Here is an 18,295-nt window from a genome sequence, read left to right as displayed (position 1 = left end):
TGTGAAATACGTGAAGTGAACTTCCTCTTTAGGTTCACGCCTGAAGGCTTCATGCCTTTGCATCATGACACAGAATCCATATTTGGTAAATTTTTACTGTGTAGCCAATAAAAAGCTTTATTCCTTTTTGCTTGCCTCTGGTGAGCAGCGATTCCTATATAAAGCATTGTCTGGTGATGATTGTTTCAGACGTCTCATCACAAGACAGAACAACCTGCATGACTTTATTTCAATAAAAAAGTATTACTTACCAAACTTTTTGTGTCATATATAGAGAACTACAGAGAGACTTTCAGGAATCTCTATCCAAGTCAAGGTATGTTTTTTTCTTTACTTCTCAATGAATTTCAGATGATACATATTTCTAGTGATTATGTGACTTCCAGATATTTTCAGCATGGATGAATATATTCCAGAATGTTGAGTGAACAACTCTTAAAAATGGTGTTTTCATGAGATGGCAAATAGATACATGCACTGCTTAAATTATAATTTTTCAAATATTTAAATGGCTTTAATTTAAAGTAAAATTTATATTAAGTGAGGTGGAACACAAAACAGTTAAATATTATACATTGAGGTGAAGGACATTTGTTATCTGTGTAAATGTATTTACATAAAATTTGCGTGCATATTTGTAATATGATTTTAGAAATTAATAATTATATACACAGTCAAGTAATGCAAGTGAAAGTGAAGCTTTTGAAAGGTAATACATCATACAATATTTTCTATGAAGTCAAAAACTGCCCAAAACAATGAATGAACGAACGAACAAACAAACAAACAAACACCAAAGCAAACCATAAATAAATATTTACGATTAGAGTTGCCCAGCAGGGTGTCGACTGTTTGCCACATTCTAAGTGATAGAAGTCGGTTCTTTTGATTTGAGTGAATGAAGTCAAGATTCAGAGTTGACTCCTGAAATATCAGAGTATATAATTCTAAGTTTATTTTGAGCGCTGGCAGATTTCATTCATTTCATTCATTCATTATCTGTAACCGCTTATCCAGTTCAGGGTCGCGGTGGGTCCAGAGCCTACCTGGAATCATTGGTCACAAGGCTGGAATACACCCTGGAGGGGGCGCCAGTCCTTCACAGGGCAACACAGACACACACACACACACACACACACACACACACACACACCTACGGACACTTTTGAGTTGCCAGTCCACCTACCAACGTGTGTTTTTGGACTTTGGGAGGAAACCGGAGCACCCGGAGGAAACCCACGCAGACACAGGGAGAACACACCAACTCCTCGCTGGCAGATTTTGAAACTAATATTTGATAACCAAATAATATTTCATATATTTCAAAAACATATAAGTAGTTTTAAAATCATTTCAAGTAAATTATACCAGTGAAAAAGTGTGAAAGAATTTTTGAGGTAATAAGAATAAACTTGTTTTTTTTTATTTTATATTTAACATTGCTACTGAACAGGAACATTATTTATAACAATTATAACAAAATTTTAACAATAAAGAAAGAGGAAGCAAATCACAGCCATAGTATTCAAAAAACAAGAAAAGGCTATACACATTTTTAATGGTTTATATAATAAAGACGGTTACAGATAATGAATGAATGAATGAATGAATAATAAAGACGGATTATATAATATTTATCTGCCTTGTTATGTGAAACTAAACACCATATATTCAAAACAAAACAAATAGTTACTATAATTTTTCTGTATAATAAACAAATACATATCTTTCAAAAAATTATGAGAGCGGGCCGGGGAAAAAAAAAAAACTTCAGTTTGAACGCTCAAGGAAACTCTAATTGCATGTGTTTCTGCATATCACTGGTGAGGCTACTCAGCATTATGATGAGCGCTGTGACTCCAATGAGCTGGATAAGCAGTTATAGACCATGGAGGAATGAATGAATACATTTTAGACATAATTATTATTGCAGTAACTAATATAAGTATAAAATATTATTTTGATTCAAGTGAAAGATTAAGTACCTCTGATTCCAAATCAGTTTGCGTTGATGACATTTCAAGGAATAGATACTTCTCATGATGGGATTAAAAACGTAAAAAAGTTATACTCCATCACCTAAGAGCAATTAGAATTCTAAGGTTGGGATGCAGTAAATATAGTAGCATTTGTGTCTTGATTTTGTTCTCCACAGCATTGGACCATGTATTACCTTTATAAGAAACTAAGGAATAAAATAACAACCAGCCTCGGCACCTCATGCTGGAGTCTGTCAACCATCCAGAGAGAGGTTACAAATCAAGTCAGCAACATTGTAAGTTACATTGTTTACAATGAGGCCAAATTAAATAGTTTAACAATGAAAAAATATCAGCATGTAGACAATCCAGTGCCATTACTCTCTGTAAGGTAAACATTATTTTATGTCTGGAAAAATGTTTAATATTATTCACAGAACATTCCCTATGTGGGCAAAATCCCTGGAGATCTGAAACCAGGAATGGCTTTCTACTTCCAAGGAGTTGTTCATCCAGATGCCTCCAGGTATATATGCATATATACTGACTACACAATAAACATACTAAATACACTGATATGTTATGGGCTTAAAATAAGTATTTACTTTTATGTTCAACACCAAATGAATTTACCTCCTACACAGGTTTAACATACATCTCAAATCCGGGCAGAATGAAGATGATGACATTGCTTTTCATTTCAACCCACGCATGAATTCGTCAAGCACTGTCTTTAACAGTCGCAGGAATGGACAATGGGAGAATGAAGAAACCTTTAACTGGTGTCCTACACCAAAAGGATCAGCATTTGATATCTTCTTTGTCATCAGCTCAAACTCCTATGAGGTATAATTTTTAGACAATATGTGAAAAAAAGTTTTTTTTAAAACAGCTAAATGACTTGTTCTTTTAACTATATTTTATTTCCAGGTTTATGTGAATGGGCAAAAATTTGGATTTTTTAAACACCACATGCCACTTGTAAATGTGACTACAATTATCATCGAAGGTGATGTCTCCATGGACATGACTGGTATTATTGCAGTAAGTCAGTGTTTCAGATGCCTTACGCCAACTATTTATTGTGATATAACAGTGGTTTATTACTGCATGGAACTCTAAATAAATATATATGTAATATATATTATAAAGATAAAGCTGTAGCTGAAATTTCAGTCAAAGTCCATGACACAGTGTGATCTCAGACTCCAAAACAAAGGCTTTTTGGTTTAAAATCCAGGCTGCCAGAAAATTCTGGTGTCATTCCACTGCATGCTGAGCTGTAGTGGATCTGAACAGAAACCAGACCAGCAACCTTAGTTAGTTTACACTCTCAAAGACCAGTGACTTCATGACCTAATGTGTTCATGAAAAGGGGTGGTCCAAAATAGATACAAAAAGCTTGTTACCAATTATATACACACACTGAACAATGAGTGGATTAGGAACACCTACTTCGTTTCTACACTCATTGTTATTTCTCCTGACTCCACTGACCACAGGAGCACTGTGTAGTTGTACAGTTAAACACTTTAGTCCGTCTGTTCTTCAGTGGTCAGGACCCATAAAGGATCACTAAAGGTGATAAAGTATGATCTGGGTGGTGGAGTGCTGCAGTGACTTTGGTGTGGTGTTGGTGGGTTAGTGTGTGTTGTGCAGGTACCTTGTGGATCAGACAGTGCTGCTGGATTTCATAAAAACTGTCTACTGTCTTGTGTGGTCAGTTGAGCTGATAAAACAGACAATTATATTCGTAAACAGTAGATATTTGTAGGTGTTCGTAATCCAGTGATCATTCCATGTGCGTACCATTTTATGTATAAAATTATGTTTCATATTTTCATATTTATTGCAGAAGTGGAATGCATCCACTTTTCATAAGGAACTTTGCTCAGGAACCTCACGGTGTAAACAGTCAAACATCCAGTCAGAAGTGACATCTCCAATCTGCAGCCCTGTGAGTAACAGCATTTCAAAACTGGTTTAAGAACATTGTACTAATATAAAAAACTTTTAAAAGATAAAAATTGTGGTTCATACAGTTAATGCTGGTTTTATTTTTGGCATCCATTATTACGTCTGCTTATGTTTATTACAGGACAAACCCTATAATGCTGGAATCACTGGAGAACTGCAAACTGGACGAATTTTGTACTTCCAAGGTGTTGTTCCTTCAGATTGTGATAGGTATGATTTCATGATGGTGGCCAGTGAAATACACAGTAGATTAAATAATATGAATAGTATTGATGTTTTTTCCACTGACCAATTAAAAAATGTACTAACCTATTTTAAAATACCGGTTCTGTACATTTACAGATTTGCCATAAATCTGAAATGTGGTCCAGAAGATGCTGATGATATTGCATTCCACTTTAATCCTCGACTTTCAAACTCCTCTGTAGTCCGCAACAGCTTCAGAAATGGATCGTGGGGTATGGAAGAGATTTCTGAGGGGCCATTTGTCAAAGGAGGAGCTTTTGATTTGTTTATTTTCCCTGAACACAACGGCTATGTGGTAAAGCATTAGAATACATAAGAATGAATTTGACATGCAAGTAAAAGTTAAAATATTACATTAAAAACTTTGCTTTTATTTCTGTAGGTAGTTGTGAATGGACATGTATTATGTACATTCAAGCACCGTATACCATTGGAGAAGGTGTCATTTCTTAACATAAATGGAGATGTTTTCATTAACGTGTATGGCTTTGCTGAAGTAAGTGATTTTTATATTATTTTTACAAATACTATATAAATAACATTACGTCATCTATTATGGTACTCATTCTCTTGCACTTTTTCTTGTTACATCTGTTCTCATATTCGTTATTATGTTGTCATTAGTCATGTTGTTTATACGTATTCACAGTTATTGCTGCAGTTAAATATTTGCAGCCTTCAGTACCCACACTTCCCATCCACAGTGGTGATGTGGATTGCATATTTCACTCAGTGTAAATGCATTATTGTTTGCTCCTGTGCTGGGCTCATCAGGACAATTGGCATGTCCCATCCTTTAATGGATCACTCCACACGAGCCTAACCCAAAAAATTTAAGCCAATAGAAATGCTCCAAAATTACTAAATAAAATAAATAAATAAAATATTACATTGACTTCTGTTGAAAGTTAAGAAGGTTTTTTTTCTTCTCCTGTAAAGTTGCTATTTTGGGGACACATGTTTTTACTTGAACAGCGACGATATATACATATTACATAATTAATATAATAAAATGAAAGTAAAAGTGGATTTAATTTTCCTGTTTTTCACCTCCAGGTAGACATTAAGTTGCTCGGTTTTTGAAGATACTTCAATTTCTACTGAACTTGAACAGATAATATTTTTTCTGTCTTTATATAAAGAGATACTTATTTGATCATAAATATTACAACACACAGTTACTGTATTTTTTTTCTTTTTAATTGACATACATTAAGCCTTCCTTACACTCAGTTATATTTTATATGTACGGAGAGTTAAAGGTCCACTTGTTAAGAATGTTATGCATTAGTGTTCTTCTAGCTACTATAGCCAATATAATATGAATATGCTTTCATTTTCATCTGTTAAAGTTCTGCACACAGATTGGACAGGATTATCATCATGGCTTTACATGCTTTTGGATCATTTTACTAAACAATAACAAACTTTCAGATAGTAATCCTGTTAACTGTTAGCTGTTTTTACTGAGTGTTTATCTTCTGACTGGATTATGTGGGTAGCATTTTAGATGTCATATATAGTCTATAGTCATTGAAATATAGTCATTCACCATTTAAAAGTAATGTAACTTCAACTTATTTGCAGCAAAGTCATAAATAGAACTGTAAACTGAAAAAATGTAAGCAGATCTAGCTGAAGGACTGAAGTACTGTTTTAGGGGTAATTTGAGTGTGATTCTGATAACTCAGATTTCTGACTGATGCTAGCTTAAAATGAAACTTCATAATAATGTTATGCAGTATTAGTATTTGACTGGAAAGGAAACATTTAGCTTTAGAGTTTAATGATACATGCTCCTGATATGTGCTTGAAACCACTGCTCTCTGAATGTAAAAAGGTCTTATTGAATAACATTTGATGGGATCACAGATGTGAACAGACTCTGAAATTTTCAATTTAAACAAATGAAAAAGGAAGAACCCTAATGTTTGCAAATGATTAGAAATCTCTCTTTATTTCTCAAGTTATTTTTTAAAGTCCCATTTCCGTAATGTAAATATACTCTGAATTCCACTTCGACATCTACAATGAAGATTTGGAGATGCTCTGACCAAAGCAATATGACTGTCGCAGTTTGGCTCTCGTCAAACTGACTCAGATACTTATTTTTGTTGATTATTCCCATCTCCAACTATCAGTATCACGAGTATTTTCCTTGCTGTCTAGTATCCCACCTAATGTCAGATGAGGCTGTAACTATTTTATTTACTTCACTTGTCAGTGGTTGTGATTTTTTAAAATGCCCTTGTCAGTGTTCTTGTGTGGATGGGAAAAACAGATTTTATTTTTCAGTAACGCTGACATCACACAGTGTGCCTCTTTCTGGCTGAAATTCAAATAGCTCCTCATTCCCTATTGAGAGAATTACATAAGTGTCAAGGTTGAAGGAGGAAGGAGGCAGACGTACACTCTAGTAATCACTTTAGTACAAGAAACAAAAGCATAAACAGAAAATAAACATGAGTAGGACAATGGAAATACAAACTAGAATACATGGAACAAAACAGGAACAAAGAGAAAACAACCTTAAACCGTTGTGGACATACACAAACACATACACATAAGGGCAAGGGGAGGACAGAACCATTTGAGATCAAAGCTGAACACAAGACCCAAGGAAAATACCAGATACAAAGGAGGAGGAGCCCCTCCTCATTAAAGACAGTAATTATAATCTTATACAAGATAAGATGTAAAATATCCTATGCCAGTCCATTAGAGCTTCACATAGGGCCCACCACACACTCTTCCTACCTGCAGCCACTAAAATTCCTGTTGAATCCTACACCTCAACACTAAGGTTGCTGTGGCCGTTTATGATCCGATCAGCAACCGGCTACCCTTAACATCTACGGTTACTCACGGAGTCCAGCCCATGAGTACACAAACCAGCCACTGTATCACTAACTCTTCATAGGGGTCATCAGGCAGGCACCTCCTCTCGTTGGTGTTTCACTGAATTAAGCCCACAACACCTCCAGAAGGCTTAACAGTAAAGTCTTTTGTCCCAGACCCACCCCCCTCCAAGCCAGCTTTACAGTCCTACCTTACCCGTTACTATCAACAACCATAAATCCTCACTGGCCTCCCTGGTGACTAAGGCCCTAAGACCCTAAGCACTTAGCCCCATTGGCACCATTAATGCATGTTCAGTGCCACCAGTTCCATGTGAACTTTACATGTTACATCACCAACAATCCCAATAGTACCTCTACAGTGCATTTCCTCAAGTAATCTGTGCTCTCCTTATCCACAACCACTGACTAGACCTTTCAGCTGTTTCTAATTACTCCTTCACAGCTGCCCTTAGTTTCTGGCCCTTGATGCCGAACTGCACAAGCAGGGATGTGGCCAATTTGGCACAAATCCCCTAACACCTATCTCTACCAGTCTTTCTCTCTTGCTCTCGTGAGAGGTGGTTGCATTTTCCAGCTTGGCTTCTCTGGTCTTGTCTACCCTCAGAGTCTCTCTTAACACTGCTCTTCGAATTAAAATTAGGAATGGAATTGATGTGAGTGGACAGACGGAATGTAATTTCGCTGCAAAGTTGTACTTGTATAACTTTGTATGTGACAAATAAATTGAATCTGAAACTGAATCTGAATCTGAAAATATGGGCCTGCCAGCCGTGTTCCCTCACCTCAGTCGCCAAGTCTGCATACTTCAGCTTCTTCCTTTTGAATGTTTCATATACTGCATCCTCAAATGGAACTGTTAATTCTATGAAATAAACTATCAGTTTACTTTCAGAGTAGAGCACCATGTCTGGCCTCAGTGTAGTTAACACAATGCACTCTGGGACCTGAAGATTTTTCCTACGTCCACCAGCAATTTCCAATCTTGTGCTTCACCCCATCTATGAGTATTTGTAACATGCGCACTTTCTTGAAAACATTCCCGCTCACGCACAAAGTTAACTATTTTATTACTACAGCTACTTGTCAATGCATTAACCTCTAGCTGTTTGTTGTCCAACAAACGTGTTAAAATCCTCTCTCCATGTATACCGACCCTGTGAAAAACGAACTTTACAAGCTGATAGAATATGTTTCAGCATGCCAACCCCTGTACATAATCCACAACTAGGGTCGTCACCTACCCACTATCCAAGATTTTGCAGTGTTGGAAGGACGTCATAAGTTGCTCCCAGCAAAAAATTAATACAACTTGCATCTATTCTCCCATCGAAGCCACTGGTCTTGCTTTGCCTGTGATGCTGCTGTTGCACACCGTTCCTCCTCCTCCTGCTCGCGAATAAAACTAGTCATCATTTGCCTTCTCTCTGGTGATGTGGCCTTACTAAAAGCTTTCCATGAATCACCTGACCTGAGGCCTGCTCTTCCACATTATACTTAGCCAATCACATCCCTTAGTTCTAATGAGCTCCTAGCTACCTGCACGGCTGGATTTGACTGTGGTTGACTCATACTTGAACCATACATTACATCACTAAATGGCTCCAGAATTGCCAGATTGCTGTGATGGTTTCCAGCCAAAATGCATTATCACCCACCCACTAAGAAAAAGACAATGTCCAGCATTTCAATTGTATTAAAACAGTACAATCAACATGACCTAATAATAAACTGCTGATATTTTACAAATGTACAGATCAGTAATCATTAATCAAGAGACATATTTTAATTTTGCAGGGGTACTGGAGAAGAGAGTCCGACTGATAGTTGAACCTTGGATCGAGGAGGAACAATGCGGATTCCGCCCCAGTCGTGGAACACAGGACCAGCTCTTTACCCTCGCTAGGATCCTGGAGGGTGCGTGGGAGTTTGCTCAACCAGTCTACATGTGTTTTGTCTGCATTCGACCGTGTCCCTTGGGATATTCTGTGGGGGGTGCTCTGGGAGTATGGGGTACTGGGCTCTTTGCTACAAGCCATCCAGTCCCTGTATAAACAGAGCAGCAGTCTGGTTTGTATGGCTGGCAGTAAGTCAGACTGGTTTCCAGTCGGAGTTGGACTCCGTCAGGGCTGCCCGTTGTCACCGGTTCTGTTCATAATTTTTATGGACAGAATTTCTCAGCGTAGCCAAGTGGCGGAGGGTGTCCGGTTTGGTGGTCTCAGGATTCCATGTCTGCTTTTTGCGGATGATGTGGTCTTATTGGCTTCATCGAGCTGGGACCTCCTCTTGCTTGACCAGTTTGCAGCCGAGTGTGAAGCGGTAGGGATGAGGATCAGCACCTCCAAGTCCAAGTCCATGGAACTCAGTTGGAAAAGGGTGGAGTGCTCTCTCCATGTTGGAAGTGAGATCCTGCCTCAAGTGGAGGAGTTTAAATACCTTGGGGTCTTGTTCACGAGTGAGGGAAAGATGGAGTGGGAGATTGACAGGTGCTGCTTCCCCCGCAACCCAGACCCGGATAAGCGGTGGATAATGGATAGATGGATGGATGGACATTTTAATTTTGATTTGCCTTCAATTTTTATAGGACACACGACCCTATGCAATGAAATCTGTGCCCAATATGGCATCCACTCCAAAAACAACCCATGTATAGACTTTTGTATTAAAGGAAAAACACAGTTCTTTCTGGTTTTTTTACATTCAGAGGCTCTGCATGTTTTAAAGTGGAACAGTAGATGGGGGGGGATTATTATTATATTATATTAAAAATATTAATAAGCAAATACAACTCATTTTAACTTAAGTCATGTTAGTGCTTCAAGACAGATAAGATCTTTCCGGTGACGTCATTGTGCAGCCTCCGAACACCATTCCATTTGTGTGATCAAGTTACTAAGGAGTCTTTATAGGACAGTCCTGCACTGACACGTCCTATAGACACGTCCTACCTCAGCTGCAGCCTAGGCTTTGGAATGCAGCGTTTGTTTTTCATCCATTTTAAAAAACACTGAGACTTTGTAAACACATTAGAATGGTTTCAAGCAACAGAATAAGAGCTAACAAAAGGTCACAATATCATGAAATCATGAACATCGCTTTAAGTGTATAGCTTAGTTAAATATGGTAAAAAGGGTAATAAAATAAGGATAAAAGTGCAGTGAGAGTATAGTACAATATTTAGATGATAATCAAAGGCACAAAGAATAAAATCATTTTTAACCTGGATTTAAAAATTTCTTTTGTGACACATTTCAAACATTTCTTTTAAAGACCTCCTGGCAGTGTGTTCCAGTTAAACACAGCATGGAAATTTGTATTTTTGGGGCAAGAATAGTCAGACAGACCCATTCACATAAAGGTTTATTCAAAATTAAATGAAAAGTATACAATGCAGTGCTTCAGAAATATACCAAAAGGTACTGCTCTCTGTTCCATCCCCCTCATGTTCTGCATTACAAATTCCCAAGAGAGAGACACAATTTACAATGACTGGACAGTGTATCAGTATGTGCATGCTAACCATTGTCTGTTGTCACTGTAAGTAAGGCCCATATGTCCTGTGAAGCTGAAAAACTGGAAACAGATGTCAGGGGTCGTGGTGTACTCTTCATCTATGTCTCATGATTGATAAAGGAATCTTCAGCAAAATCTTGCAAATCTTTAGTATGCAAAGAGCATCTGTCGGTGTACATAAAAAATAATGCATTAAAAATACTTTTCTAATTATTTTGAAGATAATAGAAGGCTGAGAAAGGGGGCTGTGGCCAGAAATATTTTACTCTCTTAAAGAAATCTGATGCATTATTTAATAGTGTGCTTTGAATACTTTAAAATATTACATTTTAGTGGATTTTCATAACACATAAATAGATCTTCAAAGGTTCTTTAGACACTTAAAACTTACTATAAAAAATCCTGAAAATCTGAGGAACCCTTCTCATGATTCTTCAGAGTGATAGAGAATGGGCTGTAGATAGTTCAGTATGGTACATGAAGCTTTTGTTTGGTGATATATAGAACAATTTCCTTTAACCAGCTGCACACATTCACAATGCAAAGAACCCTTAAATTATACAAAAAAATATTTGAGTGTCCAGGGTTCTATATAGATATTTTTTTTTCTTTACAACAAAATAGTTAAACATTTTGTCATCATTTGTACTAATTTGTCATTTTTAGTTCACAGTGCTGAACATAGTTTAACAGTACTGCAGTCTGACATCATGTGTTCTATAATGTTCCTCCTTCAGAGTCTGTGTGAGTTCATCTCTGAGGTGATTATGTGGAGAAAAGTTTGCGGCTTGTGAACTATATTTGGTGTTATTTCAAAGGTATTACAGAAAAGACAATGTTTTCTCTCTAAATTTGGGGCGGTCTGTGGAGATATCTGATGTGAAAAGCACTGTGGCATGGAGCCTTTTTTCTGAACCAGCTAACTGAGCAGAAAATTGTATTTATCTTTCAACATTCCTAAAAGCAAACTATATATACAATGTGAATGTGTTTGTTTTTTGTATCATGGGATCAGGGAGTGCAAAATATATATTTCACATAATTTCTGTTAAGGTGTCACAAAATGCTTCACATGTTTTCCTAGTGTTTTTACAAATATTGAAGCTTAACTGCGTTTTAAATCGTGCTCTATTCAGGCTACAACAGATGCAGCTTTCTGATGTATGAAGTTTTCAGTCTGGTATGTGAAAATGTCAATGAACTGTTGCTGTTAACACAGGAAAATAAATCTTTTGATCAGATTTAGTTTGTGCACCAATAAGATATAACATTAAAACCATCTTGTTTCTACATTTATGTCCATATTTTCAGCTGCTCTGACCATACACTTTGTTACACTGAATTTCATCTATTATTGCTCTGTATTTTATTAGCCTGCTTTTATACTGGTCTTTAATGATCAGGACCCCCACAAAACAGGTCATATTTCAAGTAGTGTATTGTTAGCACTGCAGTGATGCTATTTCTGTGGTGTATTAATGTGTTATGAGTGGATCAGGCACAGCAGTAGCTTATCTGTTTCTGCACACTAGTCTGTGCTCACATGATTTTGCCCACAGGTCACTATTGATTGGATATTTTGGGACTATTCTGTGTTTAAAAACTCCAGCAGCGCTGCAGTGTATGATCCACTTTCATCAGCAGAGCATTCACTTAACACATCAAGACTACATCAGTGTTACTGCAATGCTGAGAATGATCCACTACCCAACACATATGTTGACTAAAACACTTCTTTTATATTTCTGCAGATCTGTGTCTAGTTTCAGAGAATTCTGAGTATCAAACATTAACCTCAGGGACCAGCTTTCTGTGTTGGACTGATATGCCTCTGTCTTCTTTGCTTGTTTAGGATGAAAGGGGCTGGTACAGGTAAAATGTCAGAGGTTCTGGGCCAAATCCTTAGGATTTATGACCTCCAGGTTAGTTGGTTGCACATCTTGATGCTTGATAAAGATATACAATCGTGAATTCTGGATTATCATGGTTTGAACATTTATAAAGATGTTTTAGAGTTACGTATACTTGATATTGGGGAGTAATGGAATACATGTAAAGGCATTATGTATTTATAATGCAAAATATAAGTAATTGTACTGTGTTACAGTGAAAAAAACAGTACTTTAAACCCAGTATTATATAATTACAGTTTTGTAATTCAGGAGCAACTGGAGGGAAAACATGAATAATCTAAAAAATTTAGGGATGCTAATTTATGAAAAGGACAATTCAGGGAAAAGTGATGAAAGCAGGGTGTTTTGGAACTATTTATTTGTTTGTTTATTGTATGAATTTTTTGGGGTCTGTGCTTCTAAGCATGGCGCTTCTAGTGAGAAATCACAGCCTCTTGCTCCAAACGCTTTTTCTTCATCTTCCCTTTCTGGAGTCACAGTTTTATATATACAATTGATTATTTGTCAAGCCACCTTTCATAGATTAAAAACAGAATTAAAATCATATATTAAAAAAAAAAAAGCCCAGTTTTGCCAGACCGTCATATAGTCATTGTCACAGAGGTGATTCTGGCATTTCAAAAACAGAAGAGCCCAAAATACATACCCTTGTCATTGGAAAGTCTGGGGAAGCTTTGATGCTTCATATCAATGCCTTGTTTACAAGTAACAAATAATATCAAACTATAAAAGTTGTCTATCTTTTCAGTTGCTGACAGTGTGTATGATCATGGAAAGCCTGTAATTTTCTGTTCAAACAAAGCTACAAAACGTAAGCACCGTGTTGAGATGACATTAAAACAACTCGTTTACCAGAAAACAACAACAAAAAAAGAACATTTTAACATTTAAGTTTTTGAACATTTCTAAAACCAAGCACCTTAACATTTCATCACATCACAAAGTAATCTACACTTGATAAAGGAACAGAGCATCACTGGAACTAGACATTTATAACTGACTTACATTTCTATAAGGGTCCAACTGATAAAACGGTGCTGTAACTAATTCACAGTCTTGTTTATTTTGAACAACACCTCACTCTGGTGTTCTTCTGAACTAACAACTGATGGTTTAGTGGCATCATCTTAAGTTTTATCTGTAAAATACAGCTGAAATAACAGTTCCTACTCGCGCATGTGTGTTTCAACATTAAGTATCAGTCAGTCAGTAGGCACACATGCCTCTTCTAGGTCGGTCCGGCAAATAAAGAGAAAAGCTGTTCCACAGTATATTCTTCCTTTAAACGTCTTGAAGTTACTTGATTTGTTTTGGTCTGGCTAAAGTCAAAAAGTAGATTAAGCTTTTGTAAACACACTGTTTAATGTGGTTGACACTGGGTGCGCAAATGTGATGATTAAGTTGTTTAGTGCAATTTTTAATGACAAACAAGACGCCTCATAAATGTGTTCAAACTCTATTCCACTTTAATTAGTGTAACAGTTTATATTTCAGCCCTCTGATCCACCCTAAGTAGTGTTTTAAATGTATAGTAACAGTAAATTTGATACAAAAAAATTTATATATTCTACTATTTGCTACAGTACTAGTACAGAATATTCTTCTGATGCAAGCAGGTTGTAATTGCTGTATTCACACCGCTTTAAAATGTAAGAAAATTCCAAAATATTCCAAAGTATTTAGCATAGGTTACTCACACTGAGTAATATAACGGAATACGTTACAAAATACATTTTAGAGAATGGAATACATTTTTAAAGTAACCCTCCCAACACTGTGTATATTATTGTGTAACTTGTTGAGTAGAGTCTAGAGTGAGTAAAGAATATGTTCTAGCGCTGAAGCAACAAGTTAATTCCATGTATGCCTTGCTGCTGTCCTCTGTGCTCTTATTGTCTATCTGCATGAGGAGGACTCCAGTTTTCTAAAGACATGAGCATGCTGATTAGAATTTATGTAACCATTAATCATAGAGTACATGTAAAAAAGTTTCTTAGAAGAGCCTCAGCATAAAATTAAATGTAATATACACTTCCATGCACGCATGATTACGGTACTAAAAGTGTGCCGCTAGCGACTCTTTTTCAAAAAAGCAACTTGACACAAATCTTGCAACTTTTTCTGATGTTATTGGAGACTTGGACATGACAGCACGTATCGCTCTGCATTTACTTTAACAAGTCCTTAACAAGCAAAAGGTCGGACTCCAAGTAGCTGCAGTCAGAGCAGAGAGGAGACCCACAACTTCTCCACTCCATGTGCAAACTACAGCTGAACCGTGTATGGCCAAATCCGCGAATGATCTCACCCTGGCTTACAGAGCAGGAGGTAAATGTTTTTTCAGTGCGACAGTGTATCACTGTAGTATGTATAAATTGTATAAATTGAAGTAAACTTAGCAAAAAAGCAAACAAACAAACTAACTAACTGAAAAAGGACACTTGGAGTTAGGCTACCTGGGTTTTATTGTTTTTTTTTTATGTCTGTGTCAGTTCCGAGCCTTGATAAAGGAGGAGGGTTAGACATAGAGCTAGCAATTCCACCCCACATAAGTTTTTAGTTTTTTGATTAAATTTGATATTCTAACATTTAACAATACAGGACAATATTGATTTACATAATGTGGGTCTGGACAAAGCATTAAAGTTATGAAGTGATGGCCTATTTAAAAAAAATAGATAAATAAAATAACATGAATAAACAGAAGAAAGTTAATTTGTAGTTCTGAATATATTTAGGGTGTTTTTCTTTCTCACGTTTTATCGCTCCCACATTATTCTTCACTTCTACAGTGTCAATTACAAATGGACAAATTTAGACAATGTCATTTGGCGACTTCTAGCGACTTTTACGGCAGCCAATATCTACTGTCCTTACTGAGGTGTTGACAACACTGCTGTGCACAGATCCAGTAGTGCGGGAAAGACCAGTACCGAGGGATGGAGTTTAGGCATGGTCCTTACTCAAACTTACTCAAAATTGTTTATACTTGCATAAGAAGTACTTTCCTGCGTTCTCATGGCAGCCATGTAGCTTTACAAACTTGCCATAATGATTACTGGCTAGCTTTAGCCATTGGCTTTGTTGCTTTTTTTGTGTGCAGCAGCAACTTTCTTTGAAAAAGGTGCAGCCTGTCTCTTCTTCATTTTTTTATGTGCACCTATGTTTTAGTGTGTATCTCTATTTTTCAATGTGCATCTATATTATTTTAATGTGCACTATATATATTTAATTTGCATTTTTGTGTGCATCACATTTTTTACATATTCCTGATAGCAAAACAAAGAGAGTGGAGGAAACAGTTACAAGAGCAGGAGGGTGGAGTGAGATGCACACCGGAAACCTTGGTAGAGAGAGAGGGGTGACACAGGAATGTACACACATAGCGCCTGCCTGATTGTGTAACGTGTTATTACATACAGTGCCTTGCGAAAGTATTCGGCTCCCTTGAACTTTTCAACCTTTTGCCACATTTCAGGCTTCAAAAATAAAGAAATAAAACTTAAATTTTTTGTGAAGAATCAACAACAAGTGGGACATAATCGTGAGGTGGAATGAAATTTATTGGATGTGTCAAACTTTTTAAACAAATAAAAAACTGAGTGAGGCATGCAATATTATTTGGCCCCTTTACTTTCAGTGCAGCAAATTCACTCCAGAAGTTCAGTGAGGATCTCTGAATGATCCAATGTTGTCCCAAATGACTGATGATGATAAATATAATCCACCTGTGTGTAATCAAGTCTCTGTATAAATGCACCTGCTCTGTGATAGTCTCAGGGTTCTGTTCGAAGCACAGAGAGCATCATGAAGACCAGGGAACACACCAAGCAGGTCCGAGATACTGTTGTGGAGAAGTTTAAAGCCAGATTTGGATACAAAAAGATTTCCCAAGCTTTAAACATCCCAAGGAGCACTGTGCAAGCAATGATATTGAAATGGAAGTATCAGACCACTGCAAATCTACCAAGACCCAGCCGTCCCTTTAAACTTTTATCTCGAACAAGGAGAAGACTGATCAGAGATGCAGCCAAGAGGCCCATGATCACTCTAGATGAACTGCAGAGATCTACAGCTGATTTGGGAGAGATTTGGGGGACAAAGATTTATCTTCCAACAAGACAATGATCCAAAACATAAAGCCAAATCTACAATGGAATGGTTCACAAATAAACGTATCCAGGTGTTGGAATGGCCAAGTCAAAGTCCAGACCTGAATCCAATCGAGAATCTGTGGAAAGAGCTGAAGACTGCTGTTCACAAAAGCTCTCCATCCAACCTCAGTGAGCTCGAGCTGTTTTGCAAGGAAGAATGGGCAAGAATTTCAGTGTCTCGATGTGCAAAACTGATAGAGACGTACCCCAAGCGACTTGCAGCTGTAATTGCTGCAAAAGGTGGCGCTACAAAGTATTAACGCAAGGAGGCTGAATAATGCTGCACGCCCCACTTTTCAGTTTTTTATTTGTTAAAATAGTTTGACACATCCAATAAATTTCATTCCACTTCACGACTGTGTCCCACTTGTTATTGATTCTTCACAAAACATTTAAATTTTATATCTTTATGTTTGAAGCCTGAAATGTGGCAAAGGTTGAAAAGTTCAAGGGGGCCGAATACTTTCGCAAGGCACTGTATTTGGGTGTCGCTGTGTTTAAAAGACATCACTATGGAGTAATCCAAAATGATGATGATGATGTTGATGATGCATGCCATTTACTTCAACATTTCCTTACATTCACTTAATAATTCGTATGTAAATAATATGATAAACACTGAACTTATATCTTTTGTCTTTATGGACTACTTAAGGTCATTTTACTTCTGCGGTGACTGCACTCATCAATACAAGGGTGCGCATATTACATTTGTCTATTTTAAAGAGCACATGTAGTTAACAATAAACAGTGCTTTATAATTCAGTAGCCCAGCAATGTAGTCCTACTTCCTACTTTTTAAAATCTAACTATTCTCATTTACAGTTAAAACAAGTATCCTCTCTTTAAATCAGTCATCAGTTTCAGTCTCTAACTCATTTCAGGTGTGACTCTATGGGATAAAGCATCATTAAATGAGGACATGGATTCGCACCGCAAACACAAGACAAATCTAAGGTTCTCTGCCTCTGAGACTCTTAGTGAAAACGCCAGTCTTTTAGATGTGAGCGCCTCACTCAAAGCCAGCTTTCTGGGTGGTTTAGTGGAGGTTGGAGGGTCAGCCAGGTACTTGAATGACAAAAAGTCAGTCCCGGGTCACTCTGCACTACAGCCAAACAACAAGATTTGACCAACTTACTATGACTCAACTGGGCAAAATCACATACCCTGAAATCTTTGAAGACAAGACTGCCACTCATGTTGTAACATTGATACTTTATGGAGGTCATGCTTTTATGGTCAAAGCATCCTCAGAGATAAAACAGCCTCAGAGAATGAGAACAAACAAGATGTTGATGGAAATCTACGTGCTATGGTCAATAAGTTCATATGTTTTAATGTTGAAGGAGAAGCAGCACTGTACATTTTATGGTGACTATGATATTGATACAAACCCCACAACATATATGGAAGCTGTGCAGCTTTTTAAGACACTGCCATCATTGCTAAAGCAGAGGGAGAATGATGCTGTGCCAGTGAAGGTTTGGCTCTATCCTCTTGTGCGTTTGGACAAAAGAGCAGCAAGAATAGAGAGAAACATCAGTTCAGTGTTGGTATCCAAAATAGCAGGCTTGTTGGATGATATGAAGAATGCAGAGATACAGTGCATTGACTTCTTTAACGACCAAACGACAAATGACTTCCAAGATCTATGA

At 37.1% G+C, this 18,295-nt stretch overlaps 1 protein-coding gene and 1 pseudogene across 1 annotated transcript in view; both read left to right on the top strand.

Annotated features, from left to right (window-relative positions):
- The window catches only part of LOC136677953 (galectin-4-like), a 19,440-nt gene extending 9,853 nt beyond the window's left edge, over positions 1-9,587 (top strand). The window contains exons 2-8 of the mRNA XM_066655673.1: positions 2,417-2,505; positions 2,624-2,825; positions 3,835-3,936; positions 4,078-4,166; positions 4,299-4,497; positions 4,585-4,698; positions 8,858-9,587. Coding sequence (XP_066511770.1) covers positions 2,417-2,505; positions 2,624-2,825; positions 3,835-3,936; positions 4,078-4,166; positions 4,299-4,497; positions 4,585-4,698; positions 8,858-8,884 — 822 coding nt within the window. The 3' untranslated portion in view covers positions 8,885-9,587. The remainder of the gene's footprint in view (positions 1-2,416; positions 2,506-2,623; positions 2,826-3,834; positions 3,937-4,077; positions 4,167-4,298; positions 4,498-4,584; positions 4,699-8,857) is intronic.
- LOC136677942 (neoverrucotoxin subunit beta-like) lies at positions 9,386-18,295 on the top strand (annotated as a pseudogene).

The sequence above is a fragment of the Hoplias malabaricus genome, chromosome 2, assembly GCF_029633855.1.
Source record: "Hoplias malabaricus isolate fHopMal1 chromosome 2, fHopMal1.hap1, whole genome shotgun sequence".
Lineage (NCBI taxonomy): Eukaryota > Metazoa > Chordata > Actinopteri > Characiformes > Erythrinidae > Hoplias > Hoplias malabaricus.
This window is presented reverse-complemented; position numbering and strand designations above follow the sequence as displayed.